Below are 15,741 nucleotides of genomic sequence, written 5' to 3'. Positions count from 1 at the left end.
GGTTTAAGAACAATACAGATTAAATCTAAATATTGTCTAGTCTTCCCATTCAGTGAAAAAATGTGAGATTTTTTTGTTTACAAAATACGTCAACAAATTCTATGAATTTTGGCATTTTCTATTTTTATATGCGTAAAAAAGCTACCTTTTTCAAGCTACACGAACCAACATTTTAGTATTACATGTTTAAGCAGCAGATATGTACATAAGTAACTAAAAATTAAACAATCCTATTCAACACACGGTAACAAACGAAACTTAACCTTGAATGAAGTGGACCAAATTCCATTTTTTTTAAATAGCGCAAAATTTGTTTCTTGTCGTTTTAATAAATTTTGAGGGTATTCAACATTTCTTCGTATCCTTAATATTCCTCGTATCGCAAAATATCTAAGATTAGGTGGTTACGAGATTTTTGTCGGCGTTGTAAGATTTTGTCATCGAAAATCGCATTAATACGCTCACGAATTTTTACGAAGCTTGACCCCATGTTTTTTCTTGGTCAACTATTTTACGATATTAAGGATACGAAAAAATAATGAATATCTCATTATTATCGGTAAGAATTACTGGAAGCGTGTTTCATGTTGGCTTATGCTTTTAAAATGTATGAATTACTGGCGCAAACTTGTAATTTTTTATGAATATAAGAAAACTTTTTCTTACAGGTAACAAGTAGAATTTGTTTAAGCACCTCAATTTCTTAATTGCGAATATACGCACACCGAATCCACCCACATGGATCTGACGCCAGGAAAGAAATGGGAATGTGAAAAGTGCTCAAAACAGTTTAAAACCAAAGACCATTTGACCAGACACGTGGTCACGCACGATCCCGATGCTAAAGTCACGTGTGAAGTGAGCGTATAAATTTGCACAAGTGAGACTAATTTTATAATACAATCCACACGTCCTCTTTTCTGTACATTAATAGGTTTGCGGCAAAATATTCAAAAACAAACGATCCTTATCTAAGCACATATTGGAAATCCACAACAATCGGAAGCGACCAAGTTGTCCCACTTGTCACCGGGTGTTTTTCAGCGTTGATAATTTACAGCGACACAATAAGACCGTCCACGGCGGGAAGGAACCCCCTCGTTTCTCGTGTCCGGTTCCTGGCTGTGAGAAAACCTACCAACACGAGGACGATGTTGCGAAACACGTGGAAACTGAACATGCCCAGACTCCCGTCCGATATCCGTGTACGCTTTGCAGAAGGACGTTCAAAACGAGGGTTCAACTTGAAGCTCACATTCCTACCCACAGGACGGAGAAAAAGTACAAGTGTTCCACTTGTTTGAGGAGTTTCGCCCGCATCGGAGCCATGAAACTTCACGAGGTAAAGCGTGTTTTTGGGAAAACAAGGTTCAATTAAATTTCCCAGGGACGGTATCCATACCAAATCTTGAAGCCTTGGCAGCTGATTTTTTTATTTTTGAATTTCCATCAAAAATAGGTCACAGACCATGAAATTAGTGTAGTAGAAGGAAAATTTTAAAAATAGTTGCCTAATTTCATGTGACTTATTTTTGATTAAATTCAAAAATAAAAAATTCAGCTGCCAAGGCTTCAAGATAGACACCGTCCAAGAGCACATTCAATTTACAGGCGACACATTTGGCAAAATCTGCCCGGAACATGTTACGGTGTGACGTCTGTCCGCGGACCTTCTTAAGCAGACTTGGTCTACAACTACACATCGGTGCTGCACATGAAAACCAGAGGAATTATCCGTGCACATTTTGTGACAAGAGATTCACCTACTCATCAAGCTTGAAGGTTCACGTGGAGGCGAAGCATGCTGCGAATAAGGAGCTGGTCCATTCCTGCGACAAGTAGAAAAGCTGTTAGAAGTATAATTTACCCACTCACAGAATGCGTCGCAATGGAGGGAGGCATGGATGTAACTTCTGTGGGAAGAAATTATTCACTTATTTCGAATTGGTCGGACATTGTCGAGATCATATGTTAGGTAGTTAAAATTGATACGTATTTATCTATATGTACATAATGGAGATATAAATAATTTTCAAATTTTGATTAAATTTGCGACATTTCGCAATACTTCTTTTTGTATAAACCCATGCAATTTTAGTTTTAAATTTATTTAATAACTTGAAATATTTATTTCTATAGAAGTTTTAGCAAATTGTGCTGTTATGGGAAAGAAGTATGTATGTATGTAAGTATGTATGTTGTTGGGAGTACGTCTTATTAAACGGGTACCCACAATTTTGTAAATACTACCTAATTCATTGCTTAACTAATTATTTATTTTAACTGATAAATAACCAGCCTGTTGTAAAATGATAAGTGATTGATAGATAAATTTTGTTCCACCATTTGAGAGTATTTTTTAACTAGCGTATAAGCCCGTCTTCCGCCGGGCAAAAGTTTATTTAATTTTTAATATTCCACCCAATTAAATATTTTTATTATTAGTTGAAACTCTTGATGCGAACGGAAGTGGAACGAATTCGTAGCGAATGTTAAAGTAAAAACTTGAAGACAGGAAAATTTAAGCAAATCTCTAAGCAAGTTGGAACGTCCGAAGTGTAATTTAAGTTTTTGATCTTTGACCTGACCCACACGGTCACTTGGCTGTCAGAGGTCAAAACTTTTATCATGTTCGTATTAAGCGTTCAGAATCTGTTGAAATTGACGTCCCAAGGAAAAACAGACGCGATGGAGTTTGGTCGTAGATGAAAATGAACTTTCTATATATTTACTTTCATGTTCACCTGCTTTCACTTCCGTTGCGGACAAATTGCCTCCACTTCCGTTGCCAACAGATATTTCCAGCTTATAATGTAGATACTTGTATACCGTAAAAACTCTAATAGTAGCCGTGCTCAAATAGTAGCCGTGTCTATTTTCAAAATTTTGTAAATAGTGACCGTGCTCAAATAGTAGCCCTGCCCAAATAGTAGCCCTACCCAAATAGTAGCCCTACCCAAATAGTAGCCTTGCCCAAATACTAGCCTTATTCGAATAGACGCGTCTAAATCTCCAAGCTACTACACTTCTTAACAGTTAATTAAGATAATTAAATTATAATTCAATATAATCGCAGTTACACACAATCGAAGGGATGAGTCGATGATAAAATACGAATTTAGCTCATCGAAGGAATCATTGAAGAGCAGGTCGAGCAGAATAATATTCTAATGGACTACGACGTGTTACAATGTTACAATACATTTGACGTGTGTTTTTTCGCTCTCTCAATTGTATTTTATTTTCTTTAAAAAATTCGAGTTTTTCACATCCTCCGATTCCAGACATGGTATTATCTTCTCCTTATCGTACCCAACTATCCAGTGGTAGATGAAAAGTTATGCCCAGACCACCACTGACCGTTTTTTGTTCGTTTTTTCGTGTGAATTTTATTTGGTAACACCGGCCTCCCCTATTTCCGTCTCAAGTGGATTCTTCCAGCCTGTTGCACCGGCGATACCACATCCTTATTAGGGGATGTCTCTCCCTCGTGTCCGGCCCTCGTATCGGAAATGGGAGAAAGCAAGGCCTTTAAGATTGCGCACTACTGGCGCTTTCTCCCTTCGGCACGTAAAAATGCCGTATCTGGCAAGTTTATTTTAATTAACCGTATAGTTCCTAAATCATTGATGGATATATCTCGCTCTCACAATTCTTCTTTATTTCTTCCCCCCCTTTGGCCTGAACGAGTTACCCAACACCAACGACAACCCCCCTCGCCCACCATGTCATTTACCGAATGATATCCCTAGACCTGCAGTAATGTCAGAAGCAATTTGTTGTGCTTGCCAGTCACCAATCAAGTCACGACAACATCAACTAATCTGTTCAACATGCAAACAAGTCCACCACAAAACATGTCACCCTGGTGTAATAAGGGATCGCATCAAGTGGGCTTGTCCTCAGTGTACCCCCAGTAAACAAGACTTTACACAAATTATCAACGATGGATTCTTCGACGCCTCACCTCTTCCGTCCCCCGCAAGCGCACACCGCACATTCACATCTCTTCATTCTTCACCCACCATCGTTGCGTCGTCGTCGTCGTCGTCGTCACCACCGTCTGCTCTAAATTTAAGCGTGGTAAACTCTCATCCTTGTGCTTTTTTAAGGAACACCCGAGGTATTAAAATTGCACATCAAAATTTAAACAGTTTGAGAAACAAAATTGATGAGGTAGCCATGCTCCTTCAGGTAACGGGTTTAGATTTTTACGCCATAACAGAATCTAAGCTCGACCAGTCCCTAAATGATGGACGGTACCTCATTCCGAACTATTTCTTTATCCGGCAGGACCGCGAACTTAGAGGCGGAGGGATTATAGTTTATATTAAAAATTGTTTTAAATATGAAATCATTGACTGCCCAGTAAAATGTAATACTAAATCCCAACATTTGTTCATAAAAGTAAATCTATGTAATGATAAATTTCTCATCATTACCACTTTATATAGTCATCCGGATGTTCCGGCCGCGAAATTGGTCCCTTATTTTCATGAAATTAATTGTTTCCTCCTCTCGCAGTCGAGAGACTATGTTATTCTTGGAGATTTCAATTTGGATTTACTTAAACGGAACGATTCTTTTTTAATTAGTAATGCAGCAAGAGAATTTAATTTGTCCCAACTCATGAGAGGACCTACATTTAAAGGGCGATCTTTACTAGATCACGTGTATGTAAGTAGAAAAGATAATTTTTTAGTGAATGGACACTTAGCACATACTAGTTCTGACCATGACTTAGTATTTGTAGTCCGCAAATCAAATAAGCCCAAATTTGTACCAATTAAAATTAATTATAGATGTTATAAAAATTGTGACTTCGAAGCTCTTAATAAGGAATTACGAGAGTTTAGTTTTGATTATTTTAGTGATGTTGACAATGAATTTAATCGTTATAATTTGTATTTTTTAACTTTACTAGACAAGTATGTACCTCTAAAGTCCCGTTATGTCAAATCTAAATGGAACCCGTGGTATACTTCTGATCATGTTATTATGAGGAAAAGTAGAGACTGTTTACGTCGTATTGCTGACGCGTCTCAATTAAGCTCGGATATTAGTACACTCTTAGAAACTGGGTATTGATCTCTGAAAAATTTTAATACCGTCATGCTGGTATCATCACGCAGTCACGATTCGGTATTAAAATATTGAGAAAAATCAATACCACGAGCTTGTACGTGCAGAGTATTAACTTGTAATACCGAACTGGTAAAACATCAATACTGCCCGGTACCGATTTTATACCACGTTTACGCAGTCTCAAATCTGTCCGGTATAGACTTGGGCGCGGGATGTGCAAACTACTCACTTGCAGTTGCAAATCGTTCTCTTTTAAGAATAAGTTCTTCAAAATTAGTTCGGCTGGGGAATTATTTGAGGGGAAGAAATTGAGTACTTCCGATAGAAACTTTGACAAGTTGTTATTAAAGGGTAAGCTTAAATTTATGTGTCTTTTCGTTTTTTCTTTTGCTACATATATTAATTAATAGGGAAGTATTTTAAACCACTAATTTCGTTATATTTTCTGCTTTATTAATTAATTTTGAATTTAATTCTTTTATATTTAGCAAGTTCATCGACTTAGCCAATTCCTTGTTCCGGTCGTGAATATAGGATTCAGGATGATTTTAGGTTGGTGAACACATTTATAAATATGTAAGTACAACAATCAAACTAAAATAGACGTGTTTGAAATTCAAATTTCAGCTAATTAACAACTTGCTTTTCACTTGTTTCAGTGGCAGATTTCCTATCGAATCAGGAGGTGAAATAAGTTTAAATCGAAAAATAGATGTAAAATAAATACCGTAAAATGTGACTTGTTTACACAATTGTTTTTTTTAATTACTTGTGTTTGTAGATCCAGTCTATGTTGTATCTGGTTGATTTCCATTTTTTGTAAATATTTATGTATGTACATAGTGGGGTCATAAGTTCTCGTGAATGCATTTCCGGTAATAAATCCCAAAGTATTAGAGCTATCTGTTCGAAATTTTTATGGATTAACAAGGTATTAATATTGTTTAGAAATCATAACTTCTTTGTCAAGATTTCGTCCACGGGCAATTAGACAAGACATAACTCGTGACGGCCACAGGTCGATCGTGGTACGCGCCAATTTTCGTGCCAAAAGTATTTCAGACTTTTCACCGTTGGCAAAAAATTTAATAGAAAAAAAGGCCAGATATTTGTTGTACAGAAGTCTGACATCCGTTTAAGTATGCGGAAGTCAATACGAAGTCATCACCGTGGTGTGCATGGGAGCAAGTTGGCTGGAGAAATGAAATCTCTGTTTTTTACCGCAAAGGGTACAAGTTGAAGCCAAGAATTATTTTCAGAGTGTCCTAGAGACAAACGTTAATAACCTGAACCCTGGACCCTCCGAAAATCGCCATTGGACCTTTCAACAAGAATCTGCTCATGCGCAAGGTGCAAAATTGTCCAAAACTGGCTTCAGACGAATTTTCATGACTTTTTTTCATCCGTAGAACGGTGCTCAGTATCTGCAGACCTTAATCCCCTAAATTATGACTGGTGGTCAAAATTATAGGTACAAGTATGCTCTAAATTTCACCCAAGTGTGGAAGGGCTGAGGTCGCACTTACTGAAGATCTGGCGCTTTTCCCAGGAAATCCGTGCGTGCCGCGATCGAGCAGTTTTCGCCACGACTTATGTCTTGTGTACAAGCCCGTGGAGGAAATTGTGAAAACGAAGTTATGATTTCTAAACAAGATTAATACCTTGTTCATCCACAAAAATTTCTATCAGATAGCTCTAATACTTTGGGCTTTATCACCGGAAATGCATTCACGGGAACTTATGGTTGGACTATGTATGTATGTATGTCATTTATAATTTTCTGACTTGTAAATTACAAGTTATAATGGTATAAAATAAATAACATTTGAATCAATACCAAGCAGTACTAAACCGTTATTTTTCTTAATGTATGGTATAACTCGTTAATACCGCATAGTATTAGATTCATACCCCACGGTAGTAACAAGCAATACCATCATGCACAAAAAAAATCAATACCGCAAGTCACATTTTTATACCAAGACGGTATAAACACAAAATAATACCGCTTGGTATTAAATTAATACCAAAACGGTAGGGTCACATATGAATACCGCCTGGTATTGATCTGGTATTGATTTTTCTAAGAGTGTAAGTATAGATGTGCACGTAATCTTTATAATACGAGTATTAATAATGCAAAAAAAAAGTATTTTTCTGTGAAACTAGAGCAAAGTGAAAAGGATACGGTCTCGTTATGGAATCATGTAAATCAATTAACGCGGTTTCGTAGCAAACAACGCGAAAATATTTGTAAACTTATTGACCCTGCGAAAGGGGTGGCAGTAACTTCGCAGGATGATATTAATCAAGTGTTAGCCAATCAGTTTGTTATCAAGTCGGACAGAATGATACCTGAAAACATTCTACAGGAAAATATGGTAACATATTTTTCAGATACAAGTGAAAAGTTCCCCACAGTTAGCTTTGAGGAGGTTGAGAAGGCTATCACAGAGAATGCCAAAGATAGCCCCTCAGATTTATATGTACCACTTAAAATTATCAAACGTTGTAAAGACACGGTTGCGTTACAATTAACAATATTTTTTAATATGCTACTTAATTTTTGTGTAGTTCCACAATCGTTCCGCTCAACAGTTGTTGTTCCCATTTACAAGGGGAAGGGGAAGAAATTGGATCCTTCCAGTTATCGCCCAATCTCCATGATAAATGTGTATTGCAAGATTTTCGAGCGATTACTGTATACACGATTATGTGACAGGATCGACGCCAAATTATTTAATCAACAGCATGGCTGTAGAAAAAAGCGCTCGTGTCAAACTGCACTTTCCGAATTCACGAATTATGTTTACTCCGCACTTGATAAAAAGAATGGGTATTGTGTTGCTATCTACTATGATGCGCGCTCTGCGTTCGATAGTCTCGATAGATCTATACTTATCAATAAGCTAATGCAACAATTTAATGTACGCCCGAATTATATCAGTCTGTTATATAACTATATGAATCAAAGAGTGTTCAAATTTAAAGTAGGTCATAAATATTATGATAATCCCACGGGTGTGGTCCAAGGAGCGGCCGGGAGCGGTTTGTATTATTCTGCGTACCAGAATGACATCTGTAAAGTTATAACAATCCCGTTCCTTTTGTATGTAGATGACTTAGTTATATACTTAGCTGGTAATGACCTTGAATTGTTAATGAAAGCAATGACTGAGCAAGCAAATATTGTTCAAGAGTGGTATAGTATGAATAACCTAAGTATTAACTATTCGAAAACCAAATTTCAAATCTTTAGTAAGCCGCGATGTAATGTACCTTCTTCTTTCTGTAAACCCATAGTGTTAAGTAATGGCGAATCGATTGAGAATGTAAGTGTTTTCAAGTACCTAGGTGTGTACATAGATTCCAGTCTGAGTTTTAGTAATCATTACGAACATGTAACAAAGAAGGTATCTAATAAGCTCGGGTACTTACATAGCGTTAAACGCCACCTCACTAATAAGGTAATGTCTATAATGGTCAACAGCCATATACACTCCGTAATGGATTTTTGCCTTGACATCTGGGCAATCCATTCTGACGCTCATTTAGACGCAATACAAGTTAATTCGTTTTTGGTGAAATTCCTTTATCCTTCTCTAGCAAAAAAGTATCGATATCGGAAGCACACACGGTTTAAGATAAATAAGCAATCAATTAATGTGAATGATCTATTAACACAGTTCAATCTCCTGTCAATTAAAGAACGTCGTGACTTATTTTTGTACAAATATGCGTTTAAAAAACTACTGCACTCGGTTAGTTCGTCTTCAGGGAGGCGTACTTGGCCCCTATTGACCGTCCCATCTTTTACGTTTGTACAAAAATCGATACATTATAGAGCAGTTAAACTTTGGAACAAATTGCCTAGAGACTGGGACCCCAACATGAACTATGTTAAATTTGTACAATCTTGTCGTGAATTTTTAATTAATAAGCGTTCTGACGACTACTATTATTATTTATGAAGTAAGAGTTAGAAAAAATGTAGTTAGGTATTTATTATGCTTCGCATATAGTTATAGCATTTTGTGTCATGGTTTGCAAACCAGTTATTGTTAACTGATATCCATTTACACGTGAATAAAAGTTGAAATGAAATGAAACGACTCTAAGGGCAAAATTGGCGTTGGTCTTAAATTTAGTTTGAGCTTGATTCAGGAAATGAAAATCATAGTCGTATGCAAATAGTAGCCGTGTCCATCTTCATAATTTTAGAAATAGTGACCTTGCCCAAATAGTAGCCTTGCTCAAATAGTAGCCGGGTCCCGGCCACCCATTTTATAAATAGTAGCCCCCGGCTACTATTTGAGTTTTTACGGTAAATTTGTTACAGCGTTTTGAAATGCACTGTCTTGGTTGAAAGTAATTTTGCAAATTCAGGTCAAACTGGCACATTAATAAAAATGGGAAAATATGGAACTGCTTATATATTTTTGAAACAGATAAAATTAAAATTTGTCTGATCAAAATCCGACACCTCCGCATTGTAAGCTCATCTTGGTTAACCTTGAACGATGCTAAATATAGCCATTATATTATTATTAATATAATATATATTTTTTTTAATTATTACTATATACATAGTAATAATTTTGAGTAAATGTGTGCATACCTACAAACAGAATAATGCTCCAACGAATAAACACAATTATTCACTTTAACCAGACACCAGAATATGTATACACAATGTAGTCAATGCTAGTAAGTAATTGCCACTTCAGTTCTATAAAAAAATATGCATATAAATGAGAAATACTACACTCTAAAAACCTAGTGTTAATGTGGGTCCAGTCATCACATTCGGGGAAAAATTTGGAGATTTTTTTGTCTATAAAATACGTCCCCAGATTTACTTCGGGATTAAGAAGCAAACAGCAGGGTCAGCTTCTGAGTATTAACGTAATTCAAAGTATGATCAATTCGAAGAGGTTTAAATACAAATACACTTTTGTCCAAATTCAATCCCACTTTGCAGGGTTTGTACATGAGTCAATGCGTCACACATTCACACTTAAATACATACTTACTTACACACATGATGTAAGTACATGTATGTAAAAGTGAGAGAAAAATAGAATGCATGCACATATTTTCACCAATACCTAAAAATGCATATCCCAAATCACTTGAACATTTATATGACCCTCCACCAGTTTAAATCTGCGGCTCATTTAGCTGATGAAAATGTAGATCGATTAGAACTCTTATAAACTATAACAAACCAAACTGTAATATCTGCAAAAACGTTAATACCGGCATTGCCTTGGCAATGTCGCGTAAATTTCTTCCTCCACAGAGTACATATTACCTTGAATTTCTATCTGAAAGTGGATTATCGAGCTAATCGCTTTACGGATTTTGAATATTTTCTTAATTTGTGGGAAATTCTGGGAATGTGGCAAGCAGCGAGAAATCATTTTTTAGGATTTCTAGTACCGTAGAAAGGTCGAAACTGCAGAACATTTGTGTAACTCTAAAATAAAACGGATTGTCTGGATAAGGACAATAGAATGGAGAGCATAAATTAAGAATTCTTATGCGAATAAGTACGTATTGATTGCCATAAAAACAGGGTTTCGATTAAGACTTTACGCAATTACAGCAAATGTTTCTCATTCTTTATTTTTTATTTCATATCCATATGATATATGTAGATGAAGATACAGTATAGGCAGAAAGTCATTATACCCTCATACTTTTTGCACATAATGCCTCATATTGTTCGAGAAGCTTGAGAGCATGAAGTGCAATTTTGCACAATTACTTATCATGATGCAAGGTTTCCGGAACCATACTTTGGATATCGGCGTGGCACAAGCAACGATACGGTGGAATTATATTCAAAATTCCGACTGGAAAAAAGTCTTTACACCCTCTGACTTTGTTGTACTTTTAGTGTAATTTTTAAAAACACCCTCTTAAATCGTTATTTACGCACCAGTGGATGCATTATTCTTTGGAATATAACATATTTCTAATGCTGAACTACTTGTCGGTTATCAATATTAGGTCATAATCACTCAAAAATACATTAGCCCCGTCCTCGGGCAAAAAGTCGTAAATTTGAATGATAAAAGTCTTCGACACCAAAGAATTTCCGATTAACCACCCATTAATAATGGTACAGTTGCCAGAATAGTCGAAAAGTGCAAAAAATTTGAACTGGAATGGAATTTAACAGCTTTTTCATAGTTATGGATCACACGGCCATGGACTGCTCAAGGCAACTTCTCCAAAAGCCAAACACTTCACGGTTATCTTGACCAAAAATCAACTTGAAAACTAGGGAAGAATATTATCTTCAAGTTTTGGTGCGAATTATAAAGAGTAGGATCGCTTAAGATGGATTTGAATAGCTAGCAACATGGAGAAATCAATTTCCCCGCTAGGTCAATATGGAAGACCGCTCTAAATGGGCCAAAAAGCATCACCATTAGACGGTTTAATGTTAGAAACTCCTGATATTGCTAGGCGACGTCAACATCGACCTATTTGGTTCAAATTTGCCCAGTGGGATAAGGATTCAGCAAAAAGACGCTGATAAAAAAACTACGGTACCCAAACCATTAAGGATCAGGGCGAAAATCGAAGGGTTTGGGCGTAACGTCGTGGATGGGCGTCAAAAATTTTGATGCAATCGAAGTAATAATGTACACTAACTACTACTGCGACGTTCTGAGTTGGAATTTGATTGCAACGTGAGGAAACAACTGTTTGGGAATAATTATATTTTCAAATACTAAGGCGATCCTTAGCATACATCAAAATTATTGAAGATTTGGTTTAAAACAAAGGAGATTGAATTGTTGAATTGCCATCCATAATAATTGGACAGCATGTTAATGAACATTTATGGTCAATTGTGAAGCCCAAAATTTCTCAGCACGCGCTATCCAACTTCAAAGACTGGTCGACGCCATATAGCTTGAATTGGAGAATTTGGACGCTTCCTTCACCAGCTCGTTTCTTGGATCGATTCCAAGATGTGTCCCTACCTTCCTAAAGAATCGAGGTGGACATCCCAGGTGCTAATTTGACTGTTATTTAATACAGCCAGGGATGGGCACTCCCAACAATTTCGATGGATTACGGATTACAGATTAATTAATTTAAAAATTTACATGGGATTACTGGATTGGGATTACTTGGTTCCTGAAATAATGTGGATTACTTGTTGGATTACTGGGATAAATTAATGACGTGGATTACGGATTACGGATTACAGTAATCAGATTACGGATTATTATCTGAATTACAAAAATCAATATTTATGTATTAAGGGGTGAAGAGAAGCGAAATCCCTTTATGGAAAAGTGTTGTCCGCCGGTCTGTATCCACAATAACTTTAGAACGGTTTCGAATTTCAACATGCAGTTTTCGCCAACGGGTTTCTAATTTTTGAGGTATGGATGAGTGAGTAAATGGGAATTGTAGGTCATAAGGTCACGGCGCCACGGTGAAGACGCCACGGGTCAAACTTGTCGAATTTTTTGTTTTGGACATAGTTTCGGGCGAGGGTACAAAAATCTTCATAGTTTTGACGTGACATGACCGAGTGACCGTGTCGACGACGCCAAACTTGAAAATGTCGAGTTTTTGTCTTGATACTTTTAGACGTAGTTTTAGGCGGGAATTTCAAAAATTAAATCTAGACATAGTTTTGGCATGCCATGACCGCATGACTGTCTCACTCCACCCCTTTGCTACATTTCGTTTGCAACGGTTTATTCTGAATAGCGTCACTTAATTTCATGATGATGATTAGCTCAAAAAACAAGAGCTTTGAATGATTCATCCGACAGTCGGTTTCTTAGGGCAGACAACAATGTATTGTAGTAAATAGACCCCTCTTAATTGTTCCAAAATTCTCTTTACTTTGCACCTCTGCTGAAGAATCCAGAAGGTAGTTTCAGCATTCAAGTTCAGCAAGTGACTCAGACTCTGGAGAAGTTGCAAGATGGAGCTGTCATGCGGTTGACAGGAGCAAAGTAATCCAACAAAGTAATCCGTAATCTGATTACATTTTCCAATCTCGTAAATTGGGGATTACGGATTACACATAATTCCAAGACCTAGCTAGGATTACGGACTACGGATTACTTTAAACTGTGAATTTTTCGTGGATTACTGGATTACATTCAATGTAATCTGATTACTTAATCTGATTAAAGTAATCCTGGGATTGCCCATCCCTGAATACAGCAGACTTTGACCAAATTTTTCATGAAAAATTAATTGGGGTATAAAGACTTTTTTCCAGTCGGAATTTTGAATATAATTCCACCGTATCGTTGCTTGTGCCACGCCGTTATCCAAAGTATGGTTCCGGAAACCTTGCATCATGATAAGTAATTGTGCAAAATTGCACTTCATGCTCTCAAGCTTCTCGAACAATATGAGGCATTATGTGCAAAAAGTATGAGGGTATAATGACTTTCTGCCTATACTGTAGCATTGCCTATGTCACTGTTTATTCAAATATCATTGCAGAGTTAAAAATTGGTAAACCCCAAATTTGCATATCTCGGTAATGCATCAAAATATGGGAGTTAGATGGCATATGCCACAATTAATACAAAATGCCAAAGTTGTGCTAATGTGATTTTCGTGAATAAGATGGAAACCAGGACTGTCCGCTATTTTTCGCGTAAAATTATATTACCTAGTTAAGGTAGAATTTTCATGCTGTACATATCTGTGAAGGCAAACGTAAGCATTTTAAATGAGAATTAGTATATAAAGATAACAAGCCTGTCTACTGCCGAAAAAATATGGCAATATTTTTCTATAGTCCACATATTCCGTGGATTAAAATGCTAATGTTGGTGTTCTATGCATTTAAAATTCTAAATTTGAATATGTCTGGATGTATGTTATTTTTTAAAACGCATAAATAGGGTTAGGAAATTCATTGATTGGTTACTTTTTTAGCGAGGGGGTTGCAAGAATAAGTACATACAGATATCTACGTATATATGTATTCAAGTATGTAACTGGTTCTGTTTCACCACTTAATTGGCACACTTTTTACTCAATGGAGTCAAAATTAGCGATAGAATTGCCTGTAAGGACTTGTATGAATTTTTCCAGTTCTCCAAACTTTTTGGTTAATTTTTGGTTAAATCAATCATACACAAATAAATTGTCATTCCTTATTTTGCGAAATTTTACAACTTATATTCTAAATATATTTCACATATAAACATAACCTATGAAACAGTCATCAATTTATACATACAATAATTTCCATACTCTCTTAGAAAACTTATATCAAATAATTACTAATCGGAGAACATATGTATAAGTATGGTCCCATTCGCACATGCAGTATAGTTATGTTAAGATAAACAACAATTTACTATGAAGAAATAACCCCTAACAAATCCGGTATAAAGTTTCAAGTGATGAAGACGTTCAAGAAATGTGGTAAAAGGGTGGAACCAATTGGAATTTGTTCTTAGGCATCTCCCTTGCACTTTCCGATAGTTGTTCTGATGGGTTCCGGTTCTTACTGTGGTTTTCGAGTTATGATCGGGTTCGGATACTGCATCGGATACGAATTTCCAGAGCACAGAACTTTCGGGTTCGGACCCGTGTTAATAGGTATCGGGTCCGAGTTAACTTAGGGTTTCGGATCAGCAGTATCGGTTTGGGGTCCGGGTTTCTGATTGAATGAACTCATCCCGTGAGCAACACTACTTTCCGACACTACTTGTAAACCCTAACCTCGTTTACAAGGTAATGGTCCACTATCGTCGAAACAATGATGATTTCTGCAATAACCCTCCAAAAAATAGTCAAAATCGGTTAAAACAGATATTTCGACATTTTTAACCTCTGGTCTTATTACCTGTAACCTACATATGTGTATCTCCCGTATTTAGTTAAAACCCTCCCAAAAAATTCCTGGTACCGTAGTGAAAACCGCATCCGAAATTCAAATCTAAGTAATCGAAAGTAATCTTGGGTGCGGACAAACTGACGGACAGCCACAATAGAAATTCTCCTAAAACGGTTTCGCCCTATCATAATCATACCATTTGTTCAAACGATTCACAATTATGGATAGAATTTCATGCAGCGATTCATAACGTTCAGTTCCCCCAACCGTTTGAATTATGCATATCAATATATGCCCTTTAAATATTGGAGGTATCGTTGCCCACATTAGCCAAAGTTATAGTAAATGTTAAGACCAAAAAGACGAGAATTTAATTCTTTGCAGTACATATCAATATACATAATTGCGTCTAAACGTTTCCCAGGTTCAAGAATTTACATACATACATATTAATTAAATACATACGTGTTACCTATGAATGCACTCAATTAGAAGATTTTTTTTAAATATTCAGATAGGGACACTTATGTACGGCGCGGGTCGTTTAGTTTTTTCTAATTAAATGTATGTAATATGATTTCATGGAAAGAACAATAATAAATCCTGAATGTACTTACATACGTATGTATGTATACATGTAAATAGTTACCAGCCCAGGTTTGTACACATATCTTGATGTACATGCACACGAATACAATGACAAATAGTAGATTTATTTTAAGTAATGATTGCTATACATTATTTGAAACGGTTAAATAATTCAAACGTACAAAGTACCATGCATATTGAACGTGATCCACTTTATACTA

The 15,741-nt window shown here is 36.3% G+C and overlaps 1 protein-coding gene across 4 annotated transcripts; it reads left to right on the top strand.

Moving 5' to 3' along the window:
• The first annotated feature begins 118 nt into the window (after positions 1-118).
• On the top strand, positions 119-2,355 carry LOC110857268 (PR domain zinc finger protein 5). Of its 4 annotated transcripts, none has more exons than XM_022105888.2 (4): positions 119-244; positions 669-858; positions 935-1,342; positions 1,612-2,355. In XM_022105888.2, exons 2-4 carry the CDS (start codon positions 739-741, stop codon positions 1,840-1,842), a joined length of 759 nt encoding a protein of 252 aa, XP_021961580.1. In that variant the 5' UTR covers positions 119-244; positions 669-738; the 3' UTR covers positions 1,843-2,355. The 4 variants fall into 4 exon arrangements, with proteins under 4 accessions (XP_021961580.1, XP_035713763.1, XP_021961581.1 ...); XM_035857870.1 differs by lacking the exon at positions 119-244 and adding an exon at positions 318-341; XM_022105889.2 differs by lacking the exon at positions 119-244 and adding an exon at positions 353-559.
• The last annotated feature ends 13,386 nt before the right edge of the window (positions 2,356-15,741 follow it).

The sequence above is a fragment of the Folsomia candida genome, unplaced genomic scaffold (assembly GCF_002217175.1).
Source record: "Folsomia candida strain VU population unplaced genomic scaffold, ASM221717v1 Fcan01_Sc018, whole genome shotgun sequence".
Lineage (NCBI taxonomy): Eukaryota > Metazoa > Arthropoda > Collembola > Entomobryomorpha > Isotomidae > Folsomia > Folsomia candida.
Note: the sequence above shows the minus strand (reverse complement) of the source record. Positions and strands in the feature narration are given on the sequence as shown.